This window comes from Apus apus, chromosome 2, assembly GCF_020740795.1.
Source record: "Apus apus isolate bApuApu2 chromosome 2, bApuApu2.pri.cur, whole genome shotgun sequence".
Taxonomy (NCBI): Eukaryota; Metazoa; Chordata; class Aves; order Apodiformes; family Apodidae; genus Apus; species Apus apus.
Window position 1 is genome coordinate 56,620,484 of NC_067283.1, and position 27,555 is coordinate 56,648,038.

Genomic DNA, 27,555 nt, shown 5'->3' on the forward strand with positions numbered 1-27,555 from the left:
TTTATTGGAGAACAGCATTTTCCATCATGAAAATCCCTTGAAGGACTCTATTTGCCATTGTCTTAGTTTACTGATCATCTAGATAGCTGAAAAAGAAAACTAAAAATGAAAGGGACTTTTCTGAATGATGAATCCTAGAACAGATTATATCGTTAGCTTGTTGCATTAACTATCTAAAATATTATGACAGGAAGAGCTGTGGTTTTGTTTTTCCAGTTTAAAAATACAATCAACTAAACACAGGAAAGCAGGGCTCTTGTACTTACATCCTTGTGATTTTTTTTTCCTGATTGACTATTAATGACATACTTTATATTTAAACACAGCTGAATGTTTAAAACAAAATACTGTTGCCTTGTTTTATTATGGTCAGGAATATTGGTGCAAATTTGTACTGAATTAGTGAGGGCTTAGGCGGGAATAGGATCTACACCAGTATCCTCAGATGGAATATGGTACTGGCTGGCTAAAGTGAAAGTGGTTACAAACAAATCTCAGACATGGAGAGTCTTGCCATCTGCAAAGAAACTTTGACTGGACTTCTGGATTCCAGGATTACAGGGAATCCACAGAGTCATTGCTGAATATCCAGGGAAGCCTCCTTGTTACCAGTACCTCTGAGGCTATCTGCTCAAGAGTCTGCATCCTGAGTATTAAGGGTTTCATGAAATAAGAATTTACAAAATTATAATATAAAAGACATGGAGCTGTTGGAAAGGGTCCAGAGGAGAGGCATGGAGATGATCAAAGTGCTGGAGCACCTCTCCTATGAAGACAGATTGAGAGAAGTGGGGCTGTTAAGTCTGGAGAAGAGAAGGCTCCAGGGAGATCTTTTAGTGGCCTTCCAGTACCTGAAGGGGGCCTGCAGGGAAGCTGGGGAGGGGCTTTTCACCAAAGAGGGAAGTGATAGGACAAGGGGTAATGGTTTTAAATGGAAAGATTTTAGGTTAGATGTCAGGAAGAAATTCTTCACCATGAGGGGAGTAAGACACTGGAACGGGTTGCCCAGGAAGGTTGTGGATGCCCCCTCCCTGGTGATGTTTAAGGCCAGGTTGGATGAGGCTTTGTGCAGCCTGGTCTAGTGGGAGGTGTCCCTGCTCAAAGATGATCTTTGAGGTCCCTTCCAACCATAACCATTCTATGATTCTATTATTTCAGCAGACTGTATAATCTAGCACTCATTAATAGCCACTTCGTGGGTCAGTGCCTTTTACAGGAAAATTTGACAGTGTAAGATTAACTGTAGAAGAATTGGAGATTTTTGCTGCTATAGTTCTCTTCAAGGCATAACTTTGACCTGATTCTGGATTTCTAAGCTCTCCATTATGTATTAAACTGTTGGACTTTTTTGGTATTTGTTCATCGAGTCCTTTTTCCATGTCTGTACTAAGCAAAACATCTGTGTTTTTCTCTCGTTCCATCGAAGTACCTACCTCAAGAGTCCTACTTTTAAAATAAACATATAGATTAGGGACAATGCGTTTCATTAGTATATTTAATTTACATACAAAACCAGCTTTTCCAGAACTCAGCAGGGAATTTGTGGTGGTTGCAGTATGCATTTCTTATTTTTCTTTACTTGTATACCACCAGGTTACAGTAAGAAAAAAAAAAGAATGAAAAGAAATATAATTTCAGATGCGAGAGATTAAATGTAATGAGGAATCATCATTGAGAATTTGGGATGTTGTCCATTCTAAACATTTCAGCTGAAAATTCTTTTAATAGAAAGAACCATATTCTACTCTTAATATTGGGTCTTGGTTTACAGAAGGATCTCAGTTAAGCTTGACTTTTTAAAGTCCAAACAGAAATAATTCCTCAATATATGGGAGTCATGTAATAAAATATTACAATAAAAATAGATTATGCAGCTGTACAAACTTATCTCCTATGGGAGCATATATTGCATATTCTGACAACAATTTAAGTCTCTGAAACATTAAGAAAGGAAGGTTGACACTACTGCCTCTAAAACACATGTAATTAAAGAGCAGATAAAAACAGTGGCAGATATAAAGGTGATCTTAGTTACCCCACTGGGAACCACAGATCTGTAGACAATAGTGAATACTTCTTGAGTGCTAGTTATCAAGCCTCATTAGCATTCATATGTAAACTCTACAAAAAAAATCTGGCTGTAAAAAGTTTTGTATGCAAACCTACAACTACACTTGAATATTTGTGCCAGAACGGTTGGAATGTTACTGCAAAGCTCCATGAGGATGGTTAATATATGTAGGTAAGAAGACAGCCTTAATTCCTGATCACTTTGTAGTCAATATAGTGAAGACCTCATAAAGCAGTGCAGAAGCAGAAACTTCGTGATCTTTCAGGAACTGATAAGAACAATGCCAACTTACTGTTGGCAAATATTTTTAACACAAGCAAAATACCATTGATTATCCGAACATGCCTGTAGCAAGCACTGCCCCCTTAATGCATCTTATTAAATGCTGTGCACATAGAGAGAACATATGGAATCAGTTTTTCCTGGAAACCTGCAGCTCTCCTCATGCTCTGATTTCAATTAGGTCTGCTCAGCAGATCCACCTGTTTCGCTGATCCACCTTGCCTCTGCCTGCTTCTTGCCTCCAGTCATGGCAATGTTCGGATTTCAGTGCAGTGCTAGTGAGCTCGGGGTGTTTCCCCTTCACTGCACAGTGGGAGATCATAACACAGATACTAGCTGGAAGTAGCAGTGCAAGCATATTGAGCACCATTTTCACTTGTTAATTCAACAAATAGCATCACCTTTCTGTGCTTTAAGAAACAGTGTTTTGGGAATTTCCAAGATGTGTGGAAATCCATATTGAGTTGGACAAATAATTCTCAAAATGTGTGGAGGGACTCCAGCTTACAAATCGGTTGTGATGGAAATAATTACTTCCTCCCCCGCCACCCCCCCTTTTTTTTTTTTTTTTCCCCTGCAGTAGTTAGGCTGTTTGTTAAGGGAGAAGCTGAGCTGAGTTAATTTATCTCTTTTTTACATTTCACGCTTCCTAGAAGAGGAAGCTGAACACTCTGATAAAGATGAGTCGGTGAGTAAAGTATGCAGCAGTAAATCGCTACACAGTCTGATGAATGAGATTGTCTCTTTAGCCTGCACACATGGTTCTGGTTACTGTTCTAGTTTTATTTAAAGTATGTCACACAAGAACAAAGTGGATATTGTGAGACTTATTTATTTAGTGTGTACAGACTAAAGTAGGCAGTCAAAAATACAGATAAAAGTAACTATTTTGTATCTCCTGCGATACTAAATTTCAAACTTTTCTCATTAGTACCATCTGAAAGACTAACTTCAAGAGCTGAGGATGGCAAACTAAGGCTTATGATAGGAAATACAGTGAACTTCCAGTTTCATGGCATAATCATCAGCTGTGCTGCGTTGCAGACTCCACCCAGCCACACTCTCATCCCCCTCCTCAGCTGGACAAGGGAAAAAAGTAAGATTGAGAATCTCATGGATTGAGATAGAGACAGGGAGATCATGTGACAATTACACTTACAAACAAAATAACCTGACTTGGAGAAAATTAAACTTACTGCCAATTAAAATAGATTCAGGTAGTGAGAAACAAAGCCAATCACTGAAACTAGGCCTCTCCTCCTCCCTCTCCTAAGCTCAACTTCAGTTCCTCGCTCCCAGCTGCTCCAGAGCCGCTCAGGGGGATGCAGGGCTGCGGTCCCTGCTCAGCAGCTGCTCTGGAGATCTGGGAGATCCCACCTGCTCCAGGGGCGCTCCCGGGGAACCTCGGGGGGAGAGGGAGCCGCTGCAGACCCTCCTCTGCCTCCTCCCACCCTGCCCTGGGGGCTCGCAGGGCTGTTCCTCAAGCTTTCCCCTAACCGCCCGGCAGCTTCTGCCCTTTCTCGGCGCCTGGGCAGGGCCACTGGAGCCGGCGGTGTCCGTCTCAGGCAGCCCCGGCCTCGCCTCAGTTACTTCCCTGTACTGCCCAGATGAGTTGTGCGTTCCCCCTCAGCACCTGCAGCAGGTGCAGGTTTTTAGTGTCTCTTCAAATCTGGTTCTGCTTAGATTGGCTAGAAGGTTTTGTCTATTTGGTGAATGATCTAAAAAAAATATAATAAATTATCAGAGCAGGAACAGCAGTGGCCTTGAAAGTTACTGCTGTGAAAGCCTGAAGAGAGAGACATTTACCATATAAATAAATCAGACGGCACTGCAAAATCAATCCAGGAGCAGGAGAAAACCAGTGACATCTTGGATGCTCGTGGAAGGTGGACATGTTTGAAAATACCTTCTGGAGCTGTGACATCGTTTCTCTAGTTGCAGTCTGTGCAGGAGCAAACCCATATATTTGAGCTAAAACAAATAGGTGGTGCAAGGTAGGCTGACACTCTCCTGCCTAACGTCGTGTTTTTCTTGGTTTCTTCAATATCCCCCTTCCCAGAGAGTTCTTACGCACACCTCCTTCTGGACTTGCTGACAAATAACCCTTCCACTGTTTTTGTCCCTCATGTTCTAATAGCATAGGTTTAATTTTGACCAGATGTCTCTAATCATTGTTACTGAGTTCAAGACAGTAGTGACTACCTTGATAAAAACTGAGGAAGGTTTTGTAATTATAGGTCATCTCAAGCTGGAAAATTGGGATTGTAAGTATGGTCTGATCAACTCAGTTGTAGAAGCACTCACTGTAAGTTTTGGGTTGGGACTCTATTAGAAGTCATATTACCTTTTCTGTTCTGCATTTATTATCAGTAGAAATTAATTTTATATGGGTTGTAATTATGTGTTTTTCTGTTTCTTTGTCAAATGTAATGAAAAAGGAGCTCATAGACAGAAAACTTTTCTGATGTTTACTAAAAAAGATCTTTTATTTATCCTTACACTAGGCGGGCCACGTTTTGGTGGAAACATTTCTTACTGATGTGGTTTTTTTAAGAGTCTTCTGCCACTTCTATTCACACTAATGAACATGCCAAGAGTATTTCAAGGTGTAACACTCCATATTGTTTCAGGACTTGATCTTGTATCTTAAGTAAACACATGGAAGCAAGGGGAAAAGTTCTCATTAAATGTCTAGGTATATCTGTTTGCCATTAATGTTATTCCTTTTCATATAAAATAATATTATTTTGAATATTTGGAAAGTTTATTTTCCATTATAGTTCTGCTGATATTGTGCATCCTACTTAATTTTAGACACAGCTTAGTGCGTTGCTTTGTGTTTTGTTTTGGCAAATTACATTTTGCTAAGGTGACATAGCACCTTTATCTAGGTGAAGAAAATGTTATTTATAATAGTTGTTATAAACTGGAATCAAAGTGTTTGCTAATTAAGTACTGCCTATACTTCTGTACTTCCCTGTACTGCCCAGATGAGTTGTGAATTCCCCCTCCATGAAAGCATTCAAGGCCAGGTGGGATGAGACTTTGAGCAGCCTGGTCTAGTGGGAGGTGTCCATGCCCATGGTTTGGAACTAGATGACCCTTCCAACCCAAACCATCTATAATTCTATCTTTAACTTGCTGACCAAACATAACCTGCATGCACAGTAACGACCACAAAAAACTAGCAATTCTTTTGCTGTTCTTCAGTGGCAGTTTAACATACCAAGCAGACCGGCTTCTTGTCAGCTGCTCAAGACAATGTCAGAAGTATGTAATTTGGCATTTAAAAAAAAATCTGAATGGATGAACAGACCCTTCTGTTTCACTGCTGTCAGTATTGGGTGTGTGGTGCTCCACCAAGATTGCAGGTTCTGGCAGGCATTTGCTGGTTTGGCAGGGCACCTGTGTTGTGTTCATCTTCTGTGACTAGCCCATATCCCAGTGACAAAATTAATTATGAACTCACTCTCCACGTGAGCCCACCCCCTTCTATTTTTTTCTTTCCCTTTTCTTGGAAATAGCTAGCATTTGATAAAGGCAGCGATCATGAGCATAATGTACCCTTTGGGCTTGTTACTCTATTTAAGTGGATTAATCACTATCTTTTCCTTTTGAATTTGGTCATAGAATAAATTAAGATATATTCTTTATTAGTAAAATGTAGAATATGGCCTTTTGATGGGAAAAGTGAGTGATAACGTCTGAAGTTAGATACAATTATACTTGGCAGGAAGGACACCACTAGTTTCAAGATTTTTATGATATAATGGGTTTTTTTTTGTGAATTACTTTAATAACAAAGCCTTGTTATTACACTGACATTATTTAATTTCTGCAGTAGCCTTCATTGAATCTTACATAAGGAGCATGAAAGAGAGACAAACAAACCACTTAAAGATAATAAATATTAGACTAAGTGAAATGTTCCGGTGTTTTCTGGTTTTTATAGGTGCTGGTCTCAATGATGGGCAGTGGCATGAAGTCCGATTCCTAGCAAAGGAAAATTTTGCTGTCCTCACCATTGATGGCGATGAAGCTTCAGCTGTTCGAACGAACAGCCCTCTGCAAGTTAAGACTGGAGAGAAATATTTCTTTGGAGGTAAAAGAAATATCAAACTGAGTATCTGCTTAACATGCTGTTTGCATTCAATTTATATAATCTGTGGAGTTCAGGATGTAATTAATTCATATAGATCATAATATGGCTAAAATGTCTAGTTACTGCTCATCAAAATTAAAATACTTAATTTCACCTTTAAGAATTTTTTTGCACTTCATCCTTGCAAAAGAAACACTGAGAAGTTCTGTACAAGAGTCAATCTAAGTTGGAATGATTTCCCAGATCTTCTCTAAACATTTCAGGGACCATTTTCTGAAAGGGCAATCATCCATTTTTAGCTTAATTAGATGGCACTGAGGAAAGAGATGAACTTATGTTTTCAGGTTTAGAATCCTGAAGACAAATACACAAAAAACAGTCTTCTGTGTCAGCAGTTAACAAAAATCAAGGCCATCGAAGAAGAGCAATCAAAGGCCATCAAAACTATTTTTAAAATATGTATTTAAACTTCTATGATAAACAGCCTATTTAGCACACCAAAATATTTTTTATATGCTGCGATCTTACAGGGGAAGGTCATTAATGGTTTTTTAACTCAGGCGTAAATGCAACTTTTTGTACTGCCAGCCGGCTTTTTGTCAAAAACATGCAATTCAGCAATGACCTGCAATCTTTGTTCAAGCGGAATTCTCAGTGAGCTTGAATGCTAAGATAAAAAAGAACTGTAAGTTGCACTTCACAAGTGTCCCATAGATGTGAGGTTGCACATGAAAGCTCCAGGCAGAGAAAACAAATTTTGAAAGTAGAATTTATCTGTACTGAAAAGTGGGTTTTTTTGTGAAACTTTTTGTGTAAGTAGTACACAGGTAGTCATAACATTGCCCAAGTGAAAGGAAAGTTAGTGGCATATGAAGTATACTAAGTAGAAAGGGAAAAGTCTTTTCAAGGGTATTCTCATTTCATTATCTTCTATCAGTGGAATAATTAATAATACATACAGAAATTAATGTTTAAATAATGTTACAAAACTAATATATAGTTAATTAAAGATAGATTCTAATCCTCCAGATGCTGATGACACACACTTCCAGGAAACATTGTGGCAATGATGATAGCACAGTTTAAGACAAATACTACTAAAGTAAAGCTAATCTGTCATAAGAGTTAAGCTTCCTGTTGCTGCCACATGCATCTTTTTTGATGTCTTTAATTCAGCCACTATACTAATAGTTTCTTTAGCATATTGCTCTAGCATAGCCAGTTCTCACATGCTAAAGCATGAAAACTATTTTATCATCAAAATGTGGTAACTTTCATTTGTCAGAACAGTCTGATATATTCTCATTAAATGAAGTTATGAAGCACACATACGAGAAAATAAAAATAAATGCCCCAGACCGTTTTTACATTCAAGGAGAGAGAGTAATTGATTTCTTTTGAGACATTTTTTACCTTGACTCTGGTTATGAGGGACAGATTGTCTAGTTTGAGGTAGCTTTTATACCCTTTCTCAGTCAAAGTACAGGCTGATTTTTTTCATATCAGTTGGATTCTGAAATTGGCTTAACTTCTAATTATTAGCCTGTACTTTGTGATTCCAGCATCCTTCCATACAAAAAGTATGCTTGTAGATACTGTTCTAGTGGGTTATGAAAGTCAGTCATTAATTCCCTGAAGCGTCATTCCCATATCTGTTCACACAAATGCATGGCCCTTTGGTATACACTATGGATTTTTTTTGTTGTTTTTTTCCTATTATCTCTTTAAATCTGAAAGGTGTTTTTAAGGTATATGAAAATAATAGCAGTCTCTGGTTTTATTTCAAAATAAGAAGTCTGTATTTGCAACATTGTACTTAAGCATTTAACTGTCTCCAACTGTGAGTCTGGGGAAGGCTTATTTCTGACTTTGATCTGAAGAACTCGTTTATTTTAGTATGCTCCCACATGAATACTGCTAGATACACGTTAATTACTTTGTTATACATATCTGTTAACTAGAGATTACTTGTAACTTAAAGCCAGTCTTTTGAATATGTATTAAAAACCTAATCTTTATATTCATGATCTGCATCTTATGAGGAAAAGGAATTTTTTTTCTGATATGGTTTAGGGGTGAACAGAGTAGAGTAGGGTGAAAGGTTGGACTTGATGATCTTAAAGGTCTTTTCCAATGTAGATGATTGTATTCTGTGTGTTCCTTTTTTTTTTTTTTTCTTTTTTTCCCTAAGCACTTCAAGTTATGGCTATGAATAAATAACATTTGCAAGAAGAAGTTATAGAAGTGAGAATAGAGGGGAACTTAAACATTTTCACCTCTTGGTAATTGTTATCAAAGATGTTTTCATTAGTTTCATTAGGAGTAAGTTTAGATAAGAAAGTGTAAAATACTTTTTTCTGCAAGTATGCATAATTGGTTAGGAAAGGGACAACTGCCTCTTTAATTCAGGGAATAGTATGTTTGTTATTTTACAAGGTGCTACAGGGCTAGCAGAAAGGATTACGAATTTTTTTGTGATAATATATTTTCAGTTTGAAAAGGAAGCCAATAGATTTCTTTGCTAGAGGTCTGAATGCAATAGTTACGGGTATTTTGACTAATAAACCTTTGCATTTTTTAAATTGAGACACATGTCAAAGAAGTTAAATGATCACTTTTCAAAATAGTAATGTTACAATATTCATCCCATCTCACTGTCCTGTTTCTTGATCTTTCAAAATCCTGAGAAAGCTCAGTCCATTCAATTTGTGTTCAGAGGGCTTGTACAGCATTTCTAGAAGGCTCTGAACACATACAGTTTTCTGATCTAAATTTTCCTATGTCGTCTTGGGAAAAGGTACATACATGTAGTATATGTTTTGTTCTTCAAACTTTCCCTTTTCCTGATTTCAGAATAAGTGTGCTCTTCATATTCTGGTCTCCTGGTGTCAATATAGCAAATATATACTATTGCAATGGTCTTGTCTTTGCCAAACAAAAGATTTAAAGGTTGCATTTTGGCACTGCAGTACAGTATTTTCTCAAATACATATTTGAGAATTTAAAGAGAAAAGTAATTACAATAAAATGGGTACTGCCTCAAAATAGTAAGGCAGACACAAGATACACCTTTTCTGTGAAAATAACTGCAGCTTTTTAATGTAAGTACCACATATTTGAATATGAATTTTTGAGACGGTGTCTTTTTCTGAAAAATTACCATTTTAATGTATTTTTATAATAACTTTGCACTGGCAGTATCTCATAAGACTAGTTTTATTAAGAATATATAATTATCAAAGTTGGGAATGGATTAAGGATTGAGTGGATAAGAAGAACATTACTATGCCAAATGTACTGATAAAATATTCTAGACAAATCAGAAATATTAAGGATAGTTTGTTCAGGCATTGTGGTATACTGGGCCTGGATAGTCAATGACCCTCTCTAGTAGCAGCCTCCAGCTACCATTTTGAGAAAGCTGGCCTTTTAGAGAAGCCAGGCCTGATTGACACTCTCAATTTCCCTCAAAACTACTTTCTAAATGTGTTCTACTTATTCCATAGTTTATTCATTCAAGGAGCTGCTGGAGAGAGTCCAGCAGGGGTCAACAAAGACGCTTGGGGGATTGAAGCATCTCTGTTACCAGGAAAGGCTGAGAGAGCTGGGACTCTAGTCTGGAGGGGAGAAGGCTAAGAGGAGACCTTACCAATGCCCAGACTCTTTAGTGGTTGACCATGAGAGGGTGGGGGGCAATGGGCACAAGCTGGAACATGGGAAGTTCTATTGAAATATGAGGAAAAACTTATTTACGGTGAGGTTGGCAGAGCTCTGGAACAGGCTGCCCAGGGAGGTTGTGGAGTCTCCTTCTCTGGAGATATTCAAGACCTGCCTGGATGCAGTCCTGAGTAATGTGCTCTGGCAATCCTGCTTTAGCAGGGGAGTTGGACTAGATGATCTCTAGAGGTCCTTTCCAACTCTGACAATTTCTGTGATTCTATGGTAATAAAAATGCTTGCCATTCACCACCAAGGCCAGATTTATGCAGTATGTACAGCAATATTTACCTAAAGGAGATGTAGAAATCAGAATCTTCTTTGTCTTCTGCCCATAGAACTAACTTTTCTGGTTTTGCAAAATCATAGGTGATTCATAAGAGTAAGTCATAGGTTTCTTTATTTCTGTCAGAATAAAGCGTGTAGTACTGCTATAGTTTTTTGTTTTGGATTGGGTTTTTTTCCCTCTTTTTTCACTTCTCCTGTGCTGTCTATCCTCCCAAGGGACAGACTGCAATGATGTTTTATTCAAGCCAAAAAGTTAGGCAAAGCTGTGTTAAAATGAGGCGTTTCTGTAGATGGTGTGAATGTGTGCTCATGTACGTGGGAAGGTAGATGCTAATTGCCTGTTGCCCTTCTGTATAACTTACTATTCTATCCCCGCTGGTTTTATTTTCCTTTTCTTTTTTGTCTTAATTTTGGGGTTTTAGAATGAAGTGAACTTGCTTTCCCTTCTAAGCTCTAGAGAATGATGCTGCTTTGTTGTTTCCAATTATCTACATAAAACAAAAAAGCAGAACAGAGAAAGTGAATCACAGAGTGAAAATGAGTCCATTAAGCTCATTTGCACAGTTGGAGATAAGGGGCTTTTGTGAAATGTCTTAAGCTTGCCCCAAACCACCTAATAGCTGCCTAGTGCCCAGAGGAAGCACTTGATTAGAGACCTAATTTTGACTTGTTTCTATTTCAAATAATTTATTTTTCATTGTGTCTGCTTTCACTCCCCTTTTCACTTGCTTAAGGATGGGAGAGATTTTAGTATGAGTGATTAATCTTCATTAAGAACAAAGATACGCAGCGAGCATCTGTCAATCCACTGCTTTTTCTGACAGGCAAAGATGAGTGGACTCTGCAGCAAGTATCCTATGAGACATCAGTCTATGGCATATAGAAAGTCCTTCCTTTCTGTATGACTGTAAAAAACGCACTCTGTATTGAATCTTTTTCCTGGAGTAGAATTAATTTGCTTCTAAACCTGTTTTGGTCTAAAATCCCGTAGTGTTGGAGGTGGTTGAAGGAGGAGGGAAGTCAAGCGAAAGAGAATAATACTGTCTTCTGTTTCTCATGTGCTGGGCTTTCTCTGTGTTGATGTTCCTCTCTTAAAACCTGTCATCTGTAACTAAAGCCTTTGGGTAGTGTGCTTAACATTTTCTATCAAATTATCCATTCTTATCATTATTTGAGTTGATTAGCAGATGTTGTAGTCATTGTCAGAATTCTTAGGTAGAGTCATCAGTATTTCAAAAGCTCTCAAATTATCATAATTGCAAGTATTATCAGATAGAAAGGAGGCATGGGGTTTTTTGTAGTTCAAATTCAAAGATGTTCAGCAAAACTGAAGTTATTAGATGTTACTTTACAAATCAATGGGATCCCACTCATGGCAAGTCAGTTTATCTAAGAAAGGAAACTGAAGTCCCTGCTGACTTGATTTTCTCAAGCCTGAAACTTCCCACATCTCAATAAATAGCAGTGATGTTGGGTTGTATTTGCATTTCTGCATGTTGATCAGATTTTTAATGTGTGGCCACTTTTTTCTTTTGCTTGTATGACCATGAGACGGGATGGTCAAAATTGCATTTCTTGTGGAAAGCATTCTTTCAGTGAGATTTGAAATCTTTCTCCTTATGATCTTAAGCCTGCTCTAAGGTCAAATACAAATCCATGAGGAGAACCCAAAGCAAATTTAAAATAGCTCAGAATATAATGTGATTTTTTGTATCTTCAGCATTTATCTTCAGGAATTCCCCCAAGTCAGTCCTAGACAAACTAAGATAAGCACAATAAATGGAAATAAAATAATTGGAATTCATTGTATTTTTTAATAACCCTCATGCTTGGGATTGTTAAATCTAGAATGTTTGTGAATCAGTAGAGGAGTAAAGAACGCAGATGTGCAGAATGTATAAATTTGAGCAAAGCAAGGAAGTGGTTTTGTAGAAAGTAAATAGAGAAAAGAAAATAGAAAAGAAGAAAAAATATGGCAGCCAGTTACAGGCATCTAAACCTCTCTCTGCTACCTAATACATGATTCAGGTTCTTCATAATCCATCTGCTCTCCTCCACTATGAACAATGAAACATGCTGAATTCACACTTATTTTATACAACTGACAGGACTGAAGGGTGTCGACCAACATTGCCCATTTAACTTTTTCTGGTCATGTTTAAAGTTTTGTTTATTTCATTCAGGTAATTCAGACAAATGAGACCACATAAAATAATGGTAGCATTCTATGATTAATTTTCAATAATGTCACTAGTATTGTTAGTGACACAATATATCAATCCACCAACACTGTATACAACAGTAGAATCAGAAATGCTGGAGACAGATTGATCTCCTGGAAAAAAAACAAGTGCAGGCAGAGAGCTGATACTTAGTGCAAGCAAATAAAAGATCAAGTATATGATAATGTGAGTTCAGGAATGGATATGTGGGACCATGAGCCTTGCTGGAATTACTTCAACTTTTGAGCAAAGGCCTATAAGAAGTGAGAAATGGCTACCTGCTCAAAAATGAATGAATGACATTTTGAGATGTGCTCTCCTTGTTATACAACATAAATCTCATGCTAAGCTGAAGATATTAGCCACAGAATATATATCCAGAAGTTTCTAAAAAAATAGTGTAGGAACTGAATCTCTTTTGCTGTATTTTCTTGCAAGCACAAAAGCAAATTTCTGTGTGCAGTAGATAAGAGAACAACAAATTCTTCAATACATTTTCTTGTCTCCTGCTGGCATTTAGAACCAAGGAAGAACAAAGAATGAGAAAGAACATGTACTATAGTAAATCTGTGTGGACATGGGAAGGAGTAAGCTGATCTAATGGCATTCTGTTCCCTCTAATTCTTTTAGTATATGTTTTATTTTCCTTTTCACTAAATACAGTAGACATACTGTTGCCTGAGCCTCAGTTTGAAGCAAATTATATCAAGTCTCTGAATACTATAGTGAATTAAATTAAAAGTAGAGGAAATTATATATGGTATAGCTCGTGACTCCAAAAGGCTTGTGAAAATTAGTAATGGTTTTTGTAAAAGGAACTTTGTGAGCTGGAAATGTTTGGTGAAGACTGAGAAGAGTCCTATTGGAGATACACTCAAAAGTGACAATTATTTCCTATTTGTACCTCTTGCTGATGCTTTAATAGCATAAGCTACAAAGGTATCAGTAGCTGAAAAAAACTGCCTGCAGGGGGAGGGCAGATATTTCAACAAGCAGCAAATGTCAGGAGAACGTTAACCAGGACTGATCACTCAACAGTGCTCATTAAGAGCTGCATAGTTTTGGAACACTGAAGGTGATGCAGCCTACTGATGGCATTAGGAATCACAAGTATGTTTGTGTGAGTGTGTTGAACTATGTTGTGAAAAACAAACACGCATAACTTCTCGTGTGAGAATAATCCTACTCCCAAATAGTGGAGAATGCTTATTATTACTGGAATAGTACTTCTGTCAAGTTTTTTTTCCAAGGGTATCCTAACTATCCTTGCAGGTGTATAAATGTGCTTATTGTCCACAGCCACAATTCAACACACCAGAGGGAGGAAGAATAGTTTGAGGGGAGAGACTTACTGGTGTTTCTCAGTGGATTTTCCATAGATGTTAAACTATCTGCTGTTTTCCTCTTTAAAGTAATAGAACTTGCCTCAGTCTCCCCTTGTCCTCTCACCCCTTCAAAAGTCAATTTTTCAACTGGATTTCAATGTTTTAGGCATGTGAGCACCTAATAATATTGTAAACAACATTAAACAAGAAGATGTCCTCTTTCTGGTGGTAGTCAACTGACTTTTATCATGTGTTTCAGAAAATCTACCTATCTGTGTACTTGTAAAAATGAATAACTTCGGAAAAATTGTTTCATGAGCCATAAGTGCGTAATATCAGAAAAATACACACAAGGGATGTTCTAGAGCTCACCAAAATACGGTGTTTGTGAAAGTGGCAGGTAGAGTAAAAATACAGTTACTCATGCAAGAGGCCTGCCTGAATCGTGTTCTGAGCCGAGAATGGTTTTCAGTGCTGATTGCAAATACTGGGTCATGTATGAAGCCTGACTGGAGCTCCAGTTAAATTTATAATTACTCTATGATGCTTTTGCTATATAAACAAACTACAGGTGGCTTTTTGTGTCTAGGGCAGGCTGTCAATTAAATCCTTGCATGCCTGCAGTCCCAGGTAGTTATTATCACCTTTCACTGAAAACATTAAATTCCATCATGTGGAAGTAGCAGTCTACTGCTCTAACAGAAGCACTTATTAGTGATGCTTTTGTAAATCATGAAGTACATTTTAAGGGCTTATAGCTTTCCGAAGGAAGAACTGTATTGAATCTCAGAGTCAGTGACTTAAAGTTGATTTATCTGCATAAATTGGCAAAACTGAACTGTGAAGCTGAAACAGAATGGTAAAAGCTTTGTTTTTCTCTTATCAGCAAAGCATTGAACTTACCTGTGTAATACTTTGCAGTGGGAAGTAACAAGTTGAGTAGCACAAATCTCCAGTGTGGAGTGATGATGGCACCTGGCTTAGTGCCCAGTTTAAGGGCATTAAATTACCTTGTCAGTGTCAAAGCCTAGTGAATGCAGTACAGAATATCTAATATTGATGATCTCTTTACGGGGAAACTGATAGTTAACCAGAAAACTGCTAGACCATTCTGGGTTGTGGAATCTTGTCGAGACAGTCATTCAGCTTGCTCAGTGGATGGTCACAGTCCATTTTTGTTTTGGTTAATCTTTTATTATTATAAATACTAACCATAGAGCTGTTAAAAATCCTTTGTTTATGAATGAAGAGGAGAAATAGGACACCTTTTTGCAGATGGTGTTTGCTATCAAGGTTAAATTGTAAACTGGAGAAGAGTGAAACTAGAACTGTTGCCATGGCAATAAAAGATACTCTTAGCCTCTTCTAGTTCGTCACCCCTGATACCAAGTATATGTGTCACTGAAATGATCCTGAGAAGTGATTTTACAGACTTTCTGCTTTGGGTCTGAGACCTGCATGCTTATCGATTGATGTTATCCAACAAATCCAAGTGAGATTAGACACTGTGACTAGTAATATACAATGAATGAAAATCCCTCAGCAAATAAATTTTCATTTATCAGTAAGAAGAACCCACATAGTGTTGTAGAATAGCAGTGTGTATGATTTTGATGTGTTTTTGTAGGAAGAATCTTGCTTTAATCTATAACAAAAGAAGTCCTCTAGATTGCACGAAGGATATTTGCTTGTGAATCTCCAAGTAGAGGAGGCCTCAGGAAGAAGCAAGCTTTAATGATGTTTCAAAATGCTTCATCTGCTTTTTGCACTTATTTTCGTAATTCTTACTGAGCAGACTTCCCAAAACAGTTCCTGTACTTATTTATCATTTTTAAAAGAATCTTTTTATTCCAAGTAATTACTTTTTTAAAAAAACTAATTATTATATTTGATTCTGTAAGTTGGAAGTTTTCCTTGGAGCTTTAGAATAAATTGTGTCCATCATTTAGGCCAATGTGGTTTCACTGGCATCATAACCAAGCTGTATGGAGTTTTGAAAAGACATTTTCAGATCCCGTGATCCCCTGACTTTTATTGATAGAATTAGGTTGCCCAAAGTCAAGTCATAGGCAAGTAGTTACATTAGAATTAGATTATGACCTATGCAAGGTCTTTTTAGCTTTCCATTGAAGCCTTCCAGATTTGTGTTCAGGCACCATAGCTGATGCCTGCACCAAAAAAATTAACTTGGTTTGCATACATAGTTTGTATAGTTCATATTCTGACATCTGAAGTGATCTTATGATTTATAATTTGTAAAGACAAATTTTGAAAAATCACATTTGATTAGGAGAGTAGAAAATTACTGTGGCAGTTTTGCAGTAAAATTTTCATTAATTGCATCCAAGACATTTATCATTATTTTAATATCTTTTGAAAGTGTTTTAGACATTATAATACTGCTATTAGAAATGTATTTGCAGTTATTGTGGACTCAAATGTATTCTTAGTGCATCACTACAGCTAGGCAACTATCCTAGTCTTTACATTTTACCTTTCACATTTGGTTCCCCAGTCAATAACAAATGTATAAGGACTCTGTCTGGCTTTCAGTGCTAACCCAGATTTTACTGTGCTGAAAACAGATTAGTCTTTTCAACAGGATCATACCAACATTCAAGATGAGCTTAAGGAAATTTGTTTCTACCCAACATATTTTTAAAGTATGACATGCATATAGAACATTTTTCCTTAACCATAATTTTTCAAGAAACTGCTTCAAAACTTGTCTCATTTACACAGTTCACTCCATTTTCTGCTTTGCTACTTTCAGAAAGTGCAAGGGCAGGAAGCATCTGATTATTAGCAGTTTCAGAAACAGCCTTAGAGTTCACTGCTCTATGGATCACAGTGACTGCAACTCACCTTTCTAATCCTATTGATCTGCAGTTTCATTAACTTTCAACATTTCAGAGGCTTTCCAATTGTATGTAAGATGTCCTTGCTTAGTGAAATAAACAGCAGTCTTTTTCCTGTATCATAAGCCAAAGACTCTTTCAAAAATACTTTGCTTATAATTAAAGTAAAAGAGGAATTAGGAAAAAAATAATCTACAAAGTGTATGGACTATTCAAAGTAAATTTAATTAGAAATTAGATTATTATTTTTGCATGGTTTACAATAAAAATACATATTGAACACAGACATCACCAGTACAAATGTATAAAACATTTTTAAAAAACCCAACCAAAACATTTTTGTATCCCATTCCCTTTTTTTCTGCCTTATGCTGACAGGTCCACGAGTTAAGAAGCTGAAGTGAATGCTTTAATCTACATGAACTTCATAATGGTATTTTGGTTTTGTGCTTCATTCAGAGCTTTTGTGCTTCAATAATGCACCCTACTATTCTATAATGTGTAATGTTATAATGAAAAACTATTTACAGAATTATAGAATTATTTGAGTTGAAAGAGGCCTTTAAAACTTATCTAGTTCAATGCCCCTACCATGTTCAGGGACACTTTCCACTAGGTCAGGCTGCTCAGATCTCCATCCAACCTGGCTTTGAATGTTTCCAAGGATGGGATGTCTACCACCTCTCTGGGAAACCTGTTTCGTGTTTCACCATCCTCATAGTGAAGAATTTCTTCCTCATGTCTAGCCTTGATCTACCCTCTTTGAGTTTAAAACCATTACCCTATGTCCTATCACAACAGGCCCTGCTAAAAAGTTTGTCCCCAGCTTTCCTGTAGGCCCCCTTCATCTATAATGACTCCCTGGAACCTCTCTTCTTCAGGCTGATCAACCTCAACTCTCTCAGCCTTACTTCTATAGGAAAAGTGTTCCATCTCTCTAATAATTTTTGTGGCTGTCCTCTGGACTGGCTCCAACAGATGCATATATTTTGTGTGTTGGGAGGTCCATAACTGGACATGGTACTCCAGGTGCAGTCCCATGAGAGCAGAGTAGAGGGGCAATATCACGTCCCTTGACCTGCTGGTCATGCTTCTTTTGATGCAGCCCAGGAGGCAGGTTGGCCTCCTGAGCTGTGGGAGTGTATAATCGGCTTACGTCCAGCCTTTCATCTGCCAGTACCCCCAAGTCCTTTTCCACAGGGAACTTCATGAAGTTTGTGAAGTTCACATTGGCCCACTTCTTGAGCTTGTCCAGCTCCCTCTGGATTACATTTATAATTTATAAATTATTATATTTCATCACTGAAATTCAGATTTCTTAAAAATTCTTCTCTAACTTTGTGGAATAATTTTGTATTTATTGTCTCTGCTGTCTAATTGTAATTTTTTATCTTAGCTGATGTTGAGTGTGTATTTGACTTTTTTGCTAACTTGTTTTCTAGCCTAAATTAAAGATTGCAAGATAAAAGTGGATTTCCCTTTCATCCTCCTAAAGTCTACCCTGGGGGAAATAAAGCTAGTGATTTTGAGAGTGTTCAGAGCACTCCAGCAATGTCTATATGTGACTCTTAGCAAGGCATTTAATATCTGCTGTTCAGTTCAGTTACCTATAAAATGAGATTAAAAGTAGTGATTTGAGAGTGACTAATTAAAAAATGTTGGTGAGCGACTTCACATTTGGTTCTATTTGCAACAATTTTGTATTCATTTTCCTTGAATATTCAAGTCCTAGTTTTCTATTGCTACAAGTAATTATAAAAAGCTCATTTTAAGCCCTAATGACTGCATTTTTTCAGGAAGTGTTTTAAGTTCATTTGTCGATTTTTGATTCTTGAGCTGTTGTGAAAGTAATAATGCATGAAAAAGGGAAGAGTTTTATGAACAAATAATGCTGTCTGAAATACAAGTTGTGTTTGTTAGATGTATAAAGGCATTTAAAAATGTTTGTCCCAGTTTTGGAAGGCTTACATGCTTTCCAGCCATCATGAATTTCAAATTATATGTGTATGTATATATGTGGTATAAAAATACCACCATGTGGTTTCCAGTTTGTGATGCACTAGTTAGTTAAATATATGACCCCATCGGTTAAAAGGGACAGTACTATATGACTACGAACAAAACCGAAACCAAATTAACTTTTAATTGCTAATATAATTTAAGCTTGTAAATTGAAAACAAATTACTTTTTTACTCCCTAATGAAACTCAGAAATAGTTTCCTACAATAAATAAGTTCAAGAATTTTATCATCTCCTTCAAGAACAACTTGCTGACTTTTTTCCCTAAGGAAAACATTTGTTGCATTTGTGTATTCTGAAAAATTACTTAGGGTTCCACTTTAATAAATTACGATCTCAGAGGCTTATTGCAAGACTTCTTAAAAGGGTATTTCTGAGTAAGTTTATATGTATAAGAGATGACAAAATGCAAATAAAATTTTCAGTTATTGTTATTGATACTGGGGTTATTACAAATGCATAATCTCATGCATGAGGGATAAAAATGGTGCATCCAGCAATATGCTTTGAAGATGTGCTGAAATTAATACTCTTGAAAGAGTAATACAACTGAATCTTCCTGCTTATTAATATATTTTTGACAAGCAGCTAATTTGCAGAGATTATAGAAATATATTTGTATTAATAAGATATCTAAGAATATAAAAATGGTACCGTGTTCAGTTATAACAGTTGTATAGAGAGGGAGAAAAAGGAATATACTTCAATATTTCAAGCTCATTATTTCACAACCTGTAAAGACAGGTTCTTACTTTACGAAAAAAATACCTTGTGTTTCATAGAATGGTTTGGATTTGAAGGGACCTTAAAGATCATCTAGTTTCAACTCCCCTGCATGGGCAGGGACACCTCCCACTAAACCAGATTACTCAAAGTCCCATCCAGCCTGTCCTTGAACACTTCCACGGAGAGGGTATCTGCAACTACCCTGGGCAGCCTGTTCCACTGTCTCACCACCCTCACACTAAAGAATTTCATCCTCATGTCTAGCCTAAATCTTCCCTCTTTCAGTTGAAATCCTCTTCCGACATGGTCTTGTAAAAAGTCCCTCCCCCATCTTTATTGTAGGCCCCCTTCAGGTACTGGAAGACTGCTGCAAGGTCTCCCCAGAGCCTTCTCCAGGCTGAAGAGCCCAAATTCTCTCAGCCTGTCCTTGTAGGAGAGGTCCTTTGGCCCTCTGATCATCTTCATGGCCCTTCTCTGGATTCACTCCAACAGCTCTGTGTCCTTCCTCTGTTCGGGGCTCCAGAGCTGGACACAGTACTCCAGGTGAGGTCTCACCACAGCAGAGTAGGGCAAGAGTATCACCTCTCTTGAGGTGAGTCTGTATTCCAGTCTGTCTTGGAAGCTGAAGGGAAGCTGATGCAAAATAACTTGCAGTATATGAAGGATGTCGAACCCTTCAGACTCTAGTACCATTGCTTTGTGAACGTGTGAAATACAGATGGGCAAAAGAGAGTGTAGCCAGGTCATTTTGGGTGTAGATAATCTAAAGCTTTAGGTAGCTGTTTTTTCATCATTTCCAGTTAAGTCACAACTAATGTCCAGAGTACCTTCAGGACTTTGCATTGTAGCTTCATGGCCACCCTGCTGTCTCTACTGACTTTCTACTGGAGGTATAGAACCTCAAGTCAGTTAAGGGGCACTAAAACAATAACAGTGTCCCAGAACCAATACACCTTGCGAGCTTGTCATTGAGGCAATCCCTTTGTAGATTTCTTGCTCCTCAATGCCTTTTGACTTAAAACTAAAAAAAAAATCTTGCAGTTTTAAAGAGTAAAAATATTATATATATATATATTTAAATCATTGTTCAGACTGTACTATAGACAGCTGGCCATAAACTTACTCATTTGTCAATGGAGGGACACCTTTTTCAAGCAACGCAAGCATCTTGTTCCTACTTGTATCTAAGTCTAGACAGTGTGTGCTGGATACTATGTGTTTCTGTACCTGCATCTTACAATTTCTTCCCCTTCATTTTCAGTGTTAATCTGATTCTAGAAACACATTCATTTCTTAAGTAACTGTAATGCATTTTTAAGAATGTGCTTTTACCTTGTATTCCATCTCTACACATTATGCTTTTTTACTTAAGGTTGGTTATGAGGTGCTGAATTCCTTAGGCAGCATTCTTCCTACTATTCTCCTTACTACTTTCTTCATTCCACCTGATTTTTGACTCCATCCTCCTCTCTGTTTACTAGCACATTGCCCAGTATTTCTCAATCAAGGTGAAAAGAAAAATAACTTCTATTGCAAGAAGAGAGCTTGAAGCCTGAGCACAGTGCAGTCTAATTTGTCTTCTGTCTGAATGTAAAGCAGGCTTTATCGCCCATGCTGCCAGGCAAGGTTGAGGGATGGTAGCTCTGATAAGTTTATCATGTGTTCTCATCTCTGAGAAAGGTAAATGAAAACATAAAGTTCCCAGGCATTGGTTGGGTATGTACTGATAGCACAGTACTGCTGACAGTAAAATTTAAATCCACACTGAACTGTCAGCATCTTCTTCTTTTAAAAGGGACATGATGTTTAGACTTATAATCACAAAGGCAGTAATTGCAAGGAAGGTGTCATGTCAATACAAGTTAAGTTAAAAATGTAAAATATTTTACTGAACAGTTTTTCATTTTTGGATGCAGACAAAAAACCTTCTCTTTCAGGTGAGGAAACACCATGCACACACCTCCTCACTGAATTTTTAAATTATGGTTTGGTGTATGGATTGGAAGGACTGATGCTAATGATGGCCCAGAATTAACAGTTTGCATACTGTTCGTGACAGTCAGAAAAGACTGCAGGAGAATCAGTCTGTGAGACAGAAAAATAAGAGGTAGATGATAGAGTGTAAAAAGCCACAGCAAACACATCTTATCACTGAGCTTCCTAATTTAACTTTTCTCATCTCTCTTGGTTTCCCACCACCATTGTTTTCTCTAACATTTATGTTTTTGTTCATTCTAGTCCAGGTCCTTCTCTCTCAGCCATTACATAGAATTATGTTTCAATCCAGGCTGATTCTTTACTCCTCCTGAGAAAAAAATGTGCTATAGCTCTGCTATAGCTCCTCTTAGGAAAGAACCCTAAAACTACAGCTGGCCACTTGGACACTAGCAGCGTTTTTACTAACTTCACCATTGTGATAAATTTTGTGGAAAACTGTGCTGGAAAACATAGGTATTGCTCAGAAACTTAATGGAGTTGTTTCTCTCTGTGTCTGTTTTTATCGTACTTCAAAACAAACGGACCAAGGTGGATGCATCATCAAATGACTAATTACACTATTTAATGGCTAAATTACACCTACAGTTCAAGCTGTTTCCATAGTAAATTCTAGACAGTTCTGACTACCTCAGAAATAATTTCTGTGCTGTAGCATCACAGTGCCGAAGAAGTCCTTTAACATTTAGGCAAATACAACCTGGGAAATTGGAGTAAGAAGGGAGCTAGAGATTTTGCACATAGGAACAATACTTTCTGTGCAGAAAGCAGTCTTTTGTTGAGGGCTAATCTTAATACATTTAGATTTCCTATTTCCAATGCCTTTGTTTTCCTTAGTTTAAAATACAGCCACCTTCTCTCACCACTATGTCCTTCCCAGGAGTAGACAGTGATACGGCAGAAAGGAATGCAGATGCCAACAGCAGGTCAAATGTACAAATGACATTTTTGGGAGGTAACACTAAAAATTATATGAGGTTGGTGGGTTTGGATTTACAAGAGTGCCATAGAAGGAAGAACTTAATAGTCTGAGCCGTGCTTATTCCTTCGTCTGGAATGTTGCTGTTCTTAAACTTTTCTTACTTTCCCCTCCATGTCTTAGGAGTACATGTTCCCTAGAATACATATTCTATAAATTCCTAAGATAGCAAGTAAATTACTTCTAAACTTAAGGAGATGTTCCTGTTTTTCTAAATCATCTGTAAATTAATTGCTGAAAATTTCACAGTAAGGATTGATTAAGGATTACTAGGTCAATGTCAGAATGGCAGCCAAACAGTCCAGTTATCCTCTTTCTGAGTCTCTGCCTCTAGGTATCCACTTTCTTACTTGAGTTTTTGCTGAAGATAAGAGAAGGATTTAGAGAGTGAGACTGTTCAATTCCTGGCTTAGCTACAGAACTCTGTAGCACATCTGCTAGCATTTGTGTTCCTGCAGCTTTCTCTTTTGAGGGAAGACTAGTGGGTCTTAAAATAACCAAACCACCAAGCAAAGTACATGAATGCATCTCTTCTGTCACTCTGCTCTATTTATTCATATCCCCACAGAGATGAGGCCTTCCCTCAGGGTGAAGGGAACTGCTTCTGTTTTTACTGATATATCCTATCAGTAGCTTGGTTTGTTTGCCTGTGTTCATGGGCTTTTCATCTCTGTGTAAAAGTTGTTTTAACACAATGAGATGTGTTCAAGGCCACGTTGGATGGGGCTTTGAGCAACCTGGTCTAGTGGGAGGTGTCCCTGCCCATGCAGGGGGGTTGGAACTAGATGATCTTTAACGTCTCTTCCAACCCAAGCCATTCTGTCATTCTATGAGTTTATGAGAAGTACACATGGAATAAAGAGCAGTGATTTGTAGTGGAAACTAAAAAACTTCCTTGGGAAAGTAAATTCATGATCATTTAATCTTTCTGGAGAAGTTACATGTAATTAACTAATTTCATTTTTAGAAGGCTGATAATTAGGTGATCCACTGAGTTACAAATGATGAAGCATATTGACATCCAAATGAGAAAAAGACCTGATATCAGGAGTTTACTGAACTGTTGAGAGTGTTTTGGAGGTACTGGGTTCTGAAATACTAAATTAATCATTGTGTTTTACTGAGTGAGCTCTGAAGCTGCTTGGGGTAAGGTTATGCCAGTGTGGCAGCCTCAGATGATAGGAACTTTTCACAGCAGTGGTTTGAATTATTTGCTTTCTCCTGTCTCCTACACCTCACAGAAGCTGGGGCTAAAAAGGAGATGCAAAACATTAGACACCTAATTTACACCTAAGTATGGTGAAGGAAGGCCCAGGAAACACAAAACATATTCAGTTAATAAAAGGAATTATAACTAAGTGTGCTATCTGCTTAATTTGGTTTTAATTAAATTAACTCTTCCTTTACGTTAGCATTAATGATTTTTATGTTCAAGTTTCTTGATAAACCATCTTTGTGTTCTGACCATTTCAGTATGTTAGAATTGCCCTTCTTTGAAAAAGAAGATACTCTGCAAAGCTCCAGGAAAGGATCAGATTGCCTGGGCTTCAACCATGTGTGGAAAACGTTTCTCCCTGTGGGTAACATTGAGCTTCAGGCCCATATCAGTCAGTTCCAGAGTATTTACTTCATTTGTAATTGTTTAGAATATATTGTTGGTAAAGGTGCTTGTCATATCTCTCCTGGCTTATCAAAGTTTAGTCATGCAAAAGACCATTTTTAGTCAGTTATTGAAAGGTTTTGTGAAGGGGTTAATGTGTGTCTGTCCTTTGGTTAGACCTCAGCTGGGACCTTGGTGTGATGTTTCCTTAGCTCATGAATATTAGCCTTTCTTTTGAACAGACCTCAGACTTAGGGAAAATAATCTCAAACACTTGTCTCTTGTGAGGAAAAGTCTAAATGTCAAGCAGTAGCATCAAAAACTTTTAACATGGGATAATTTTCTGCAGACATGTTTATGAGCACAGCAGTCTGTCTTTCCTAAAAGTGCTTAAGTGCCTACATAGCTAAAATGGGTGCTGCTTTCACAGCCTGTACTTGATGTATTCAGCTACCAGGAACCTGTGAATTGTTTCTTGGATCTCAACTATACTGTCACCAAAAAATCTGTGATGTTTGACATCACATTTGCACTCGTGACCACTGCACAATTTAACAAAGACAGTTTGGTATCCTCCACCCTCAGTTCACCATTTACCATTCACTAAAAATAAGAATACATGGAAACTGCTCAAGGAACTGATGGTTTATCTCATGTAACAGAAAGTCTTAAAATACAACCTACAGGAATGTAGCAAAATGCTTTCATGATACAAAGAGAATGTTGTTTTGGTTGTCACTGTCCTGCCTTTCATAAACGTCTGTGAATTCTGGGAACCATCCTGTGGAAACCCCGTACCTTATTCCTTTTGGCAAGTGATAGAGAAGAAGAGTTGTGGCTTACATCAACATGTGTGCTTATATTTGGGACTTTCACCCAGCACTTGCCCTCCATCACTGTAGTTTCTGGGTCATTCTGTTCACCAAGAGTTTCTCTGAATTACTATCCCAAATCTGGAACAAAGTGGCAGCAGCATAACTCCAGCCTCTGACCTATAATAGGTAGATAGAGTAATAGATAAGAGTGCCCTTCTGAGACTTACTGTTGGACTACATCAGTCTAAGCTGCATAGCAGAAGGTCAGATGTGCAGAGATCATCTCAAAGAATTCAAATTTAACTGAAGTCCCAGTTTGAGTATGATTTGCTCAAGGCATTATTAGGTATCCATATGTCAGGTCATGGATCATAGAAGAACTCTAAATCACCACCAGCCTGGGGTATTTGTGATGAGTTAGTCATGCAGGAAGAAAACTGTGTGGTAGGGGGAGACATCACTGTACAGCTACCTGAAAGGAGGTTGTAGCAAGATGAAGGTTGGTGTCTTCTCCCGACTAACATGCAATAGAACAGGAGGAGATAGCCTGAAGTTGTGCCAGTGGAGGTTTAGATTGGCTATTAGGAAAAGTTTCCTTAGTTAAAGGATTGTCAGGGACTTGGAGCAGGCTTCCCATGTAAGTGGTCAAGTCACTGTCCCTGGAGGTATTTTAAAAGTGCATAGATGTGGTGCTTAGGGTTTAGTGGCAGACATGGCAGTGTGCTAGGTTGGCCGTAATGATCTTAAAGGTCTTTTCCGAGCAAAATAATCCTATGATTCTAAGACTACAGCTCTACTCTACTACTGCTGTAGTTTTCTGTAAGTGAAATTCTTGTTTTGCTATTATTATTTTTTTAGTAGTACTTTTGATCTGCTTGAAATTGTATTGAGCAGTTGAATATGAAGGGAAATTAAATATGTCAAAAACTCGAGGAGTGCTGTGGGAAGGCAGAAGGCACTCTGATTTTGTTACTGTGCTCTCGTAGTTGAAGCAGCTTTTCATTGTTTCTTTCTTCTTCCTTTTCTGGATTAAATGGATCTTAGGCTATGGGTATTCTATTAAACTATACCATGTAATTGTGTATATAGTTGCATTTCAGGAGTATATACTGCTGTTGCTTGTGCAGCTGCCCTACAGATCCTGTCCAAGTTTTTAAAAGTTACTCTCAAGAGCTCTCTTTCATTCATATATTTTAGAGCTCCATAAACAGTTTTTGGTGTTTACTGGAAGGAAAGTTGTGGACAGTGTTTTTACAAATATTGAAACTGGTTTTGTATATTTATGAAATTAACAGAAAGTCAACTGACTTACATATTTAAGAAAGAATTGTGAACAGTGTCTGTAGTCTGCCTCAGACTACTAAAGATAAGGTCCCAAATGAATGTTCATCTTCACCGAAGGCAGTAACTGTATTGGGAATGAATTCAAGTATCATCTGGAAGGTGACATGAGAAATAGTTGATCTGTGTTAGTTTTATTTAAGAGTATAGTGTTAAACTAATAAACTTACTATAAATACTTCTGCACCTGTGAAGTTTAGCTTCACTGCTCTGCATTTTCAGAAAGGAATTAAGTCGTCTTCTCTGAGTGCATTTTCTGTTTTCTTACAAGCTACAATAGTGTTTTCAGTAGACCTGACAACTCTACACCTTTGTGAAAACACTTCGACTTTTTGGTTTTTTTCAATACTTAACAGAACAATGACAAAAGATCTGTTTTGAGAAGTCCCATGTTTGGACATACACAAACAGAAGCTTAAATATATTCATACAGTCCAGTGTAAAGTAACCTGTTTAATTTTTTATATAAGCATTTTGCACCTTAAAAACCTGTATCAGCCTAAAATGTAGCACAAGTAAGAGAGGCTGTTACCTGAACTTATGACGATGTACTTGATGTTATAGTTGGAACAATATCATTTTTAGGAACTGAAAAGAAGAAGAAACCAAGTGGAAAACTGCACTTCTGTTTTGTAAAACTTTAAAGGGGAAAATATTTTTGTTAATGCATTTACTAGTTTTTCATTACAGCAGATGAAGTACTGCATTAAGTTTGGTGAATTGCAGTGTCTTAGCTTCATTTTAGTCTGTCACCTTTATTGCCATGTGTGTCATGTTATCTAACATTGCAAGGTGTTAAACATCGCTTGTACCTGGGAGTGATGGTATATAAACATCTAGGGATGAAAATGTTCAAAACATTTAGCCAAGCATATGCTTCCTATGGACATTTTCTATTTGGAAATACCCAATTTAGCTCTGAATGAAGCAACAAAAGAAAAATCCACAGCTGGCACTCTTCATCTCTGCCAATCCCAAGCGGCAGGCTAAACAAACAGGAAAAAACCCCTTCTGTTCTCTCTTCTCTTCCCTCTCCCCTTACCTCCACCACTGAACATAGACAACATTACAAAATGCAGGAACAGAATGCTAACACAATTTCTTACTTCCTCAAGATACCTAACGGTATTAGTGAGTTAGCCAGGATGTCCATTAATTACAAATTACAATTACAATTACAAATTGGAGCATAGGAGGTTTAAGGTGAATATCAGA

At 37.5% G+C, this 27,555-nt stretch overlaps 1 protein-coding gene across 1 annotated transcript in view; it reads left to right on the forward strand.

The window, feature by feature from the left end:
• The window catches only part of CNTNAP2 (contactin associated protein 2), a 1,111,126-nt gene that overhangs the window by 605,420 nt on the left and 478,151 nt on the right, over positions 1–27,555 (forward strand). The window contains exon 9 of the mRNA XM_051611595.1: positions 6,306–6,455. Coding sequence (XP_051467555.1) covers positions 6,306–6,455 — 150 coding nt within the window. The remainder of the gene's footprint in view (positions 1–6,305; positions 6,456–27,555) is intronic.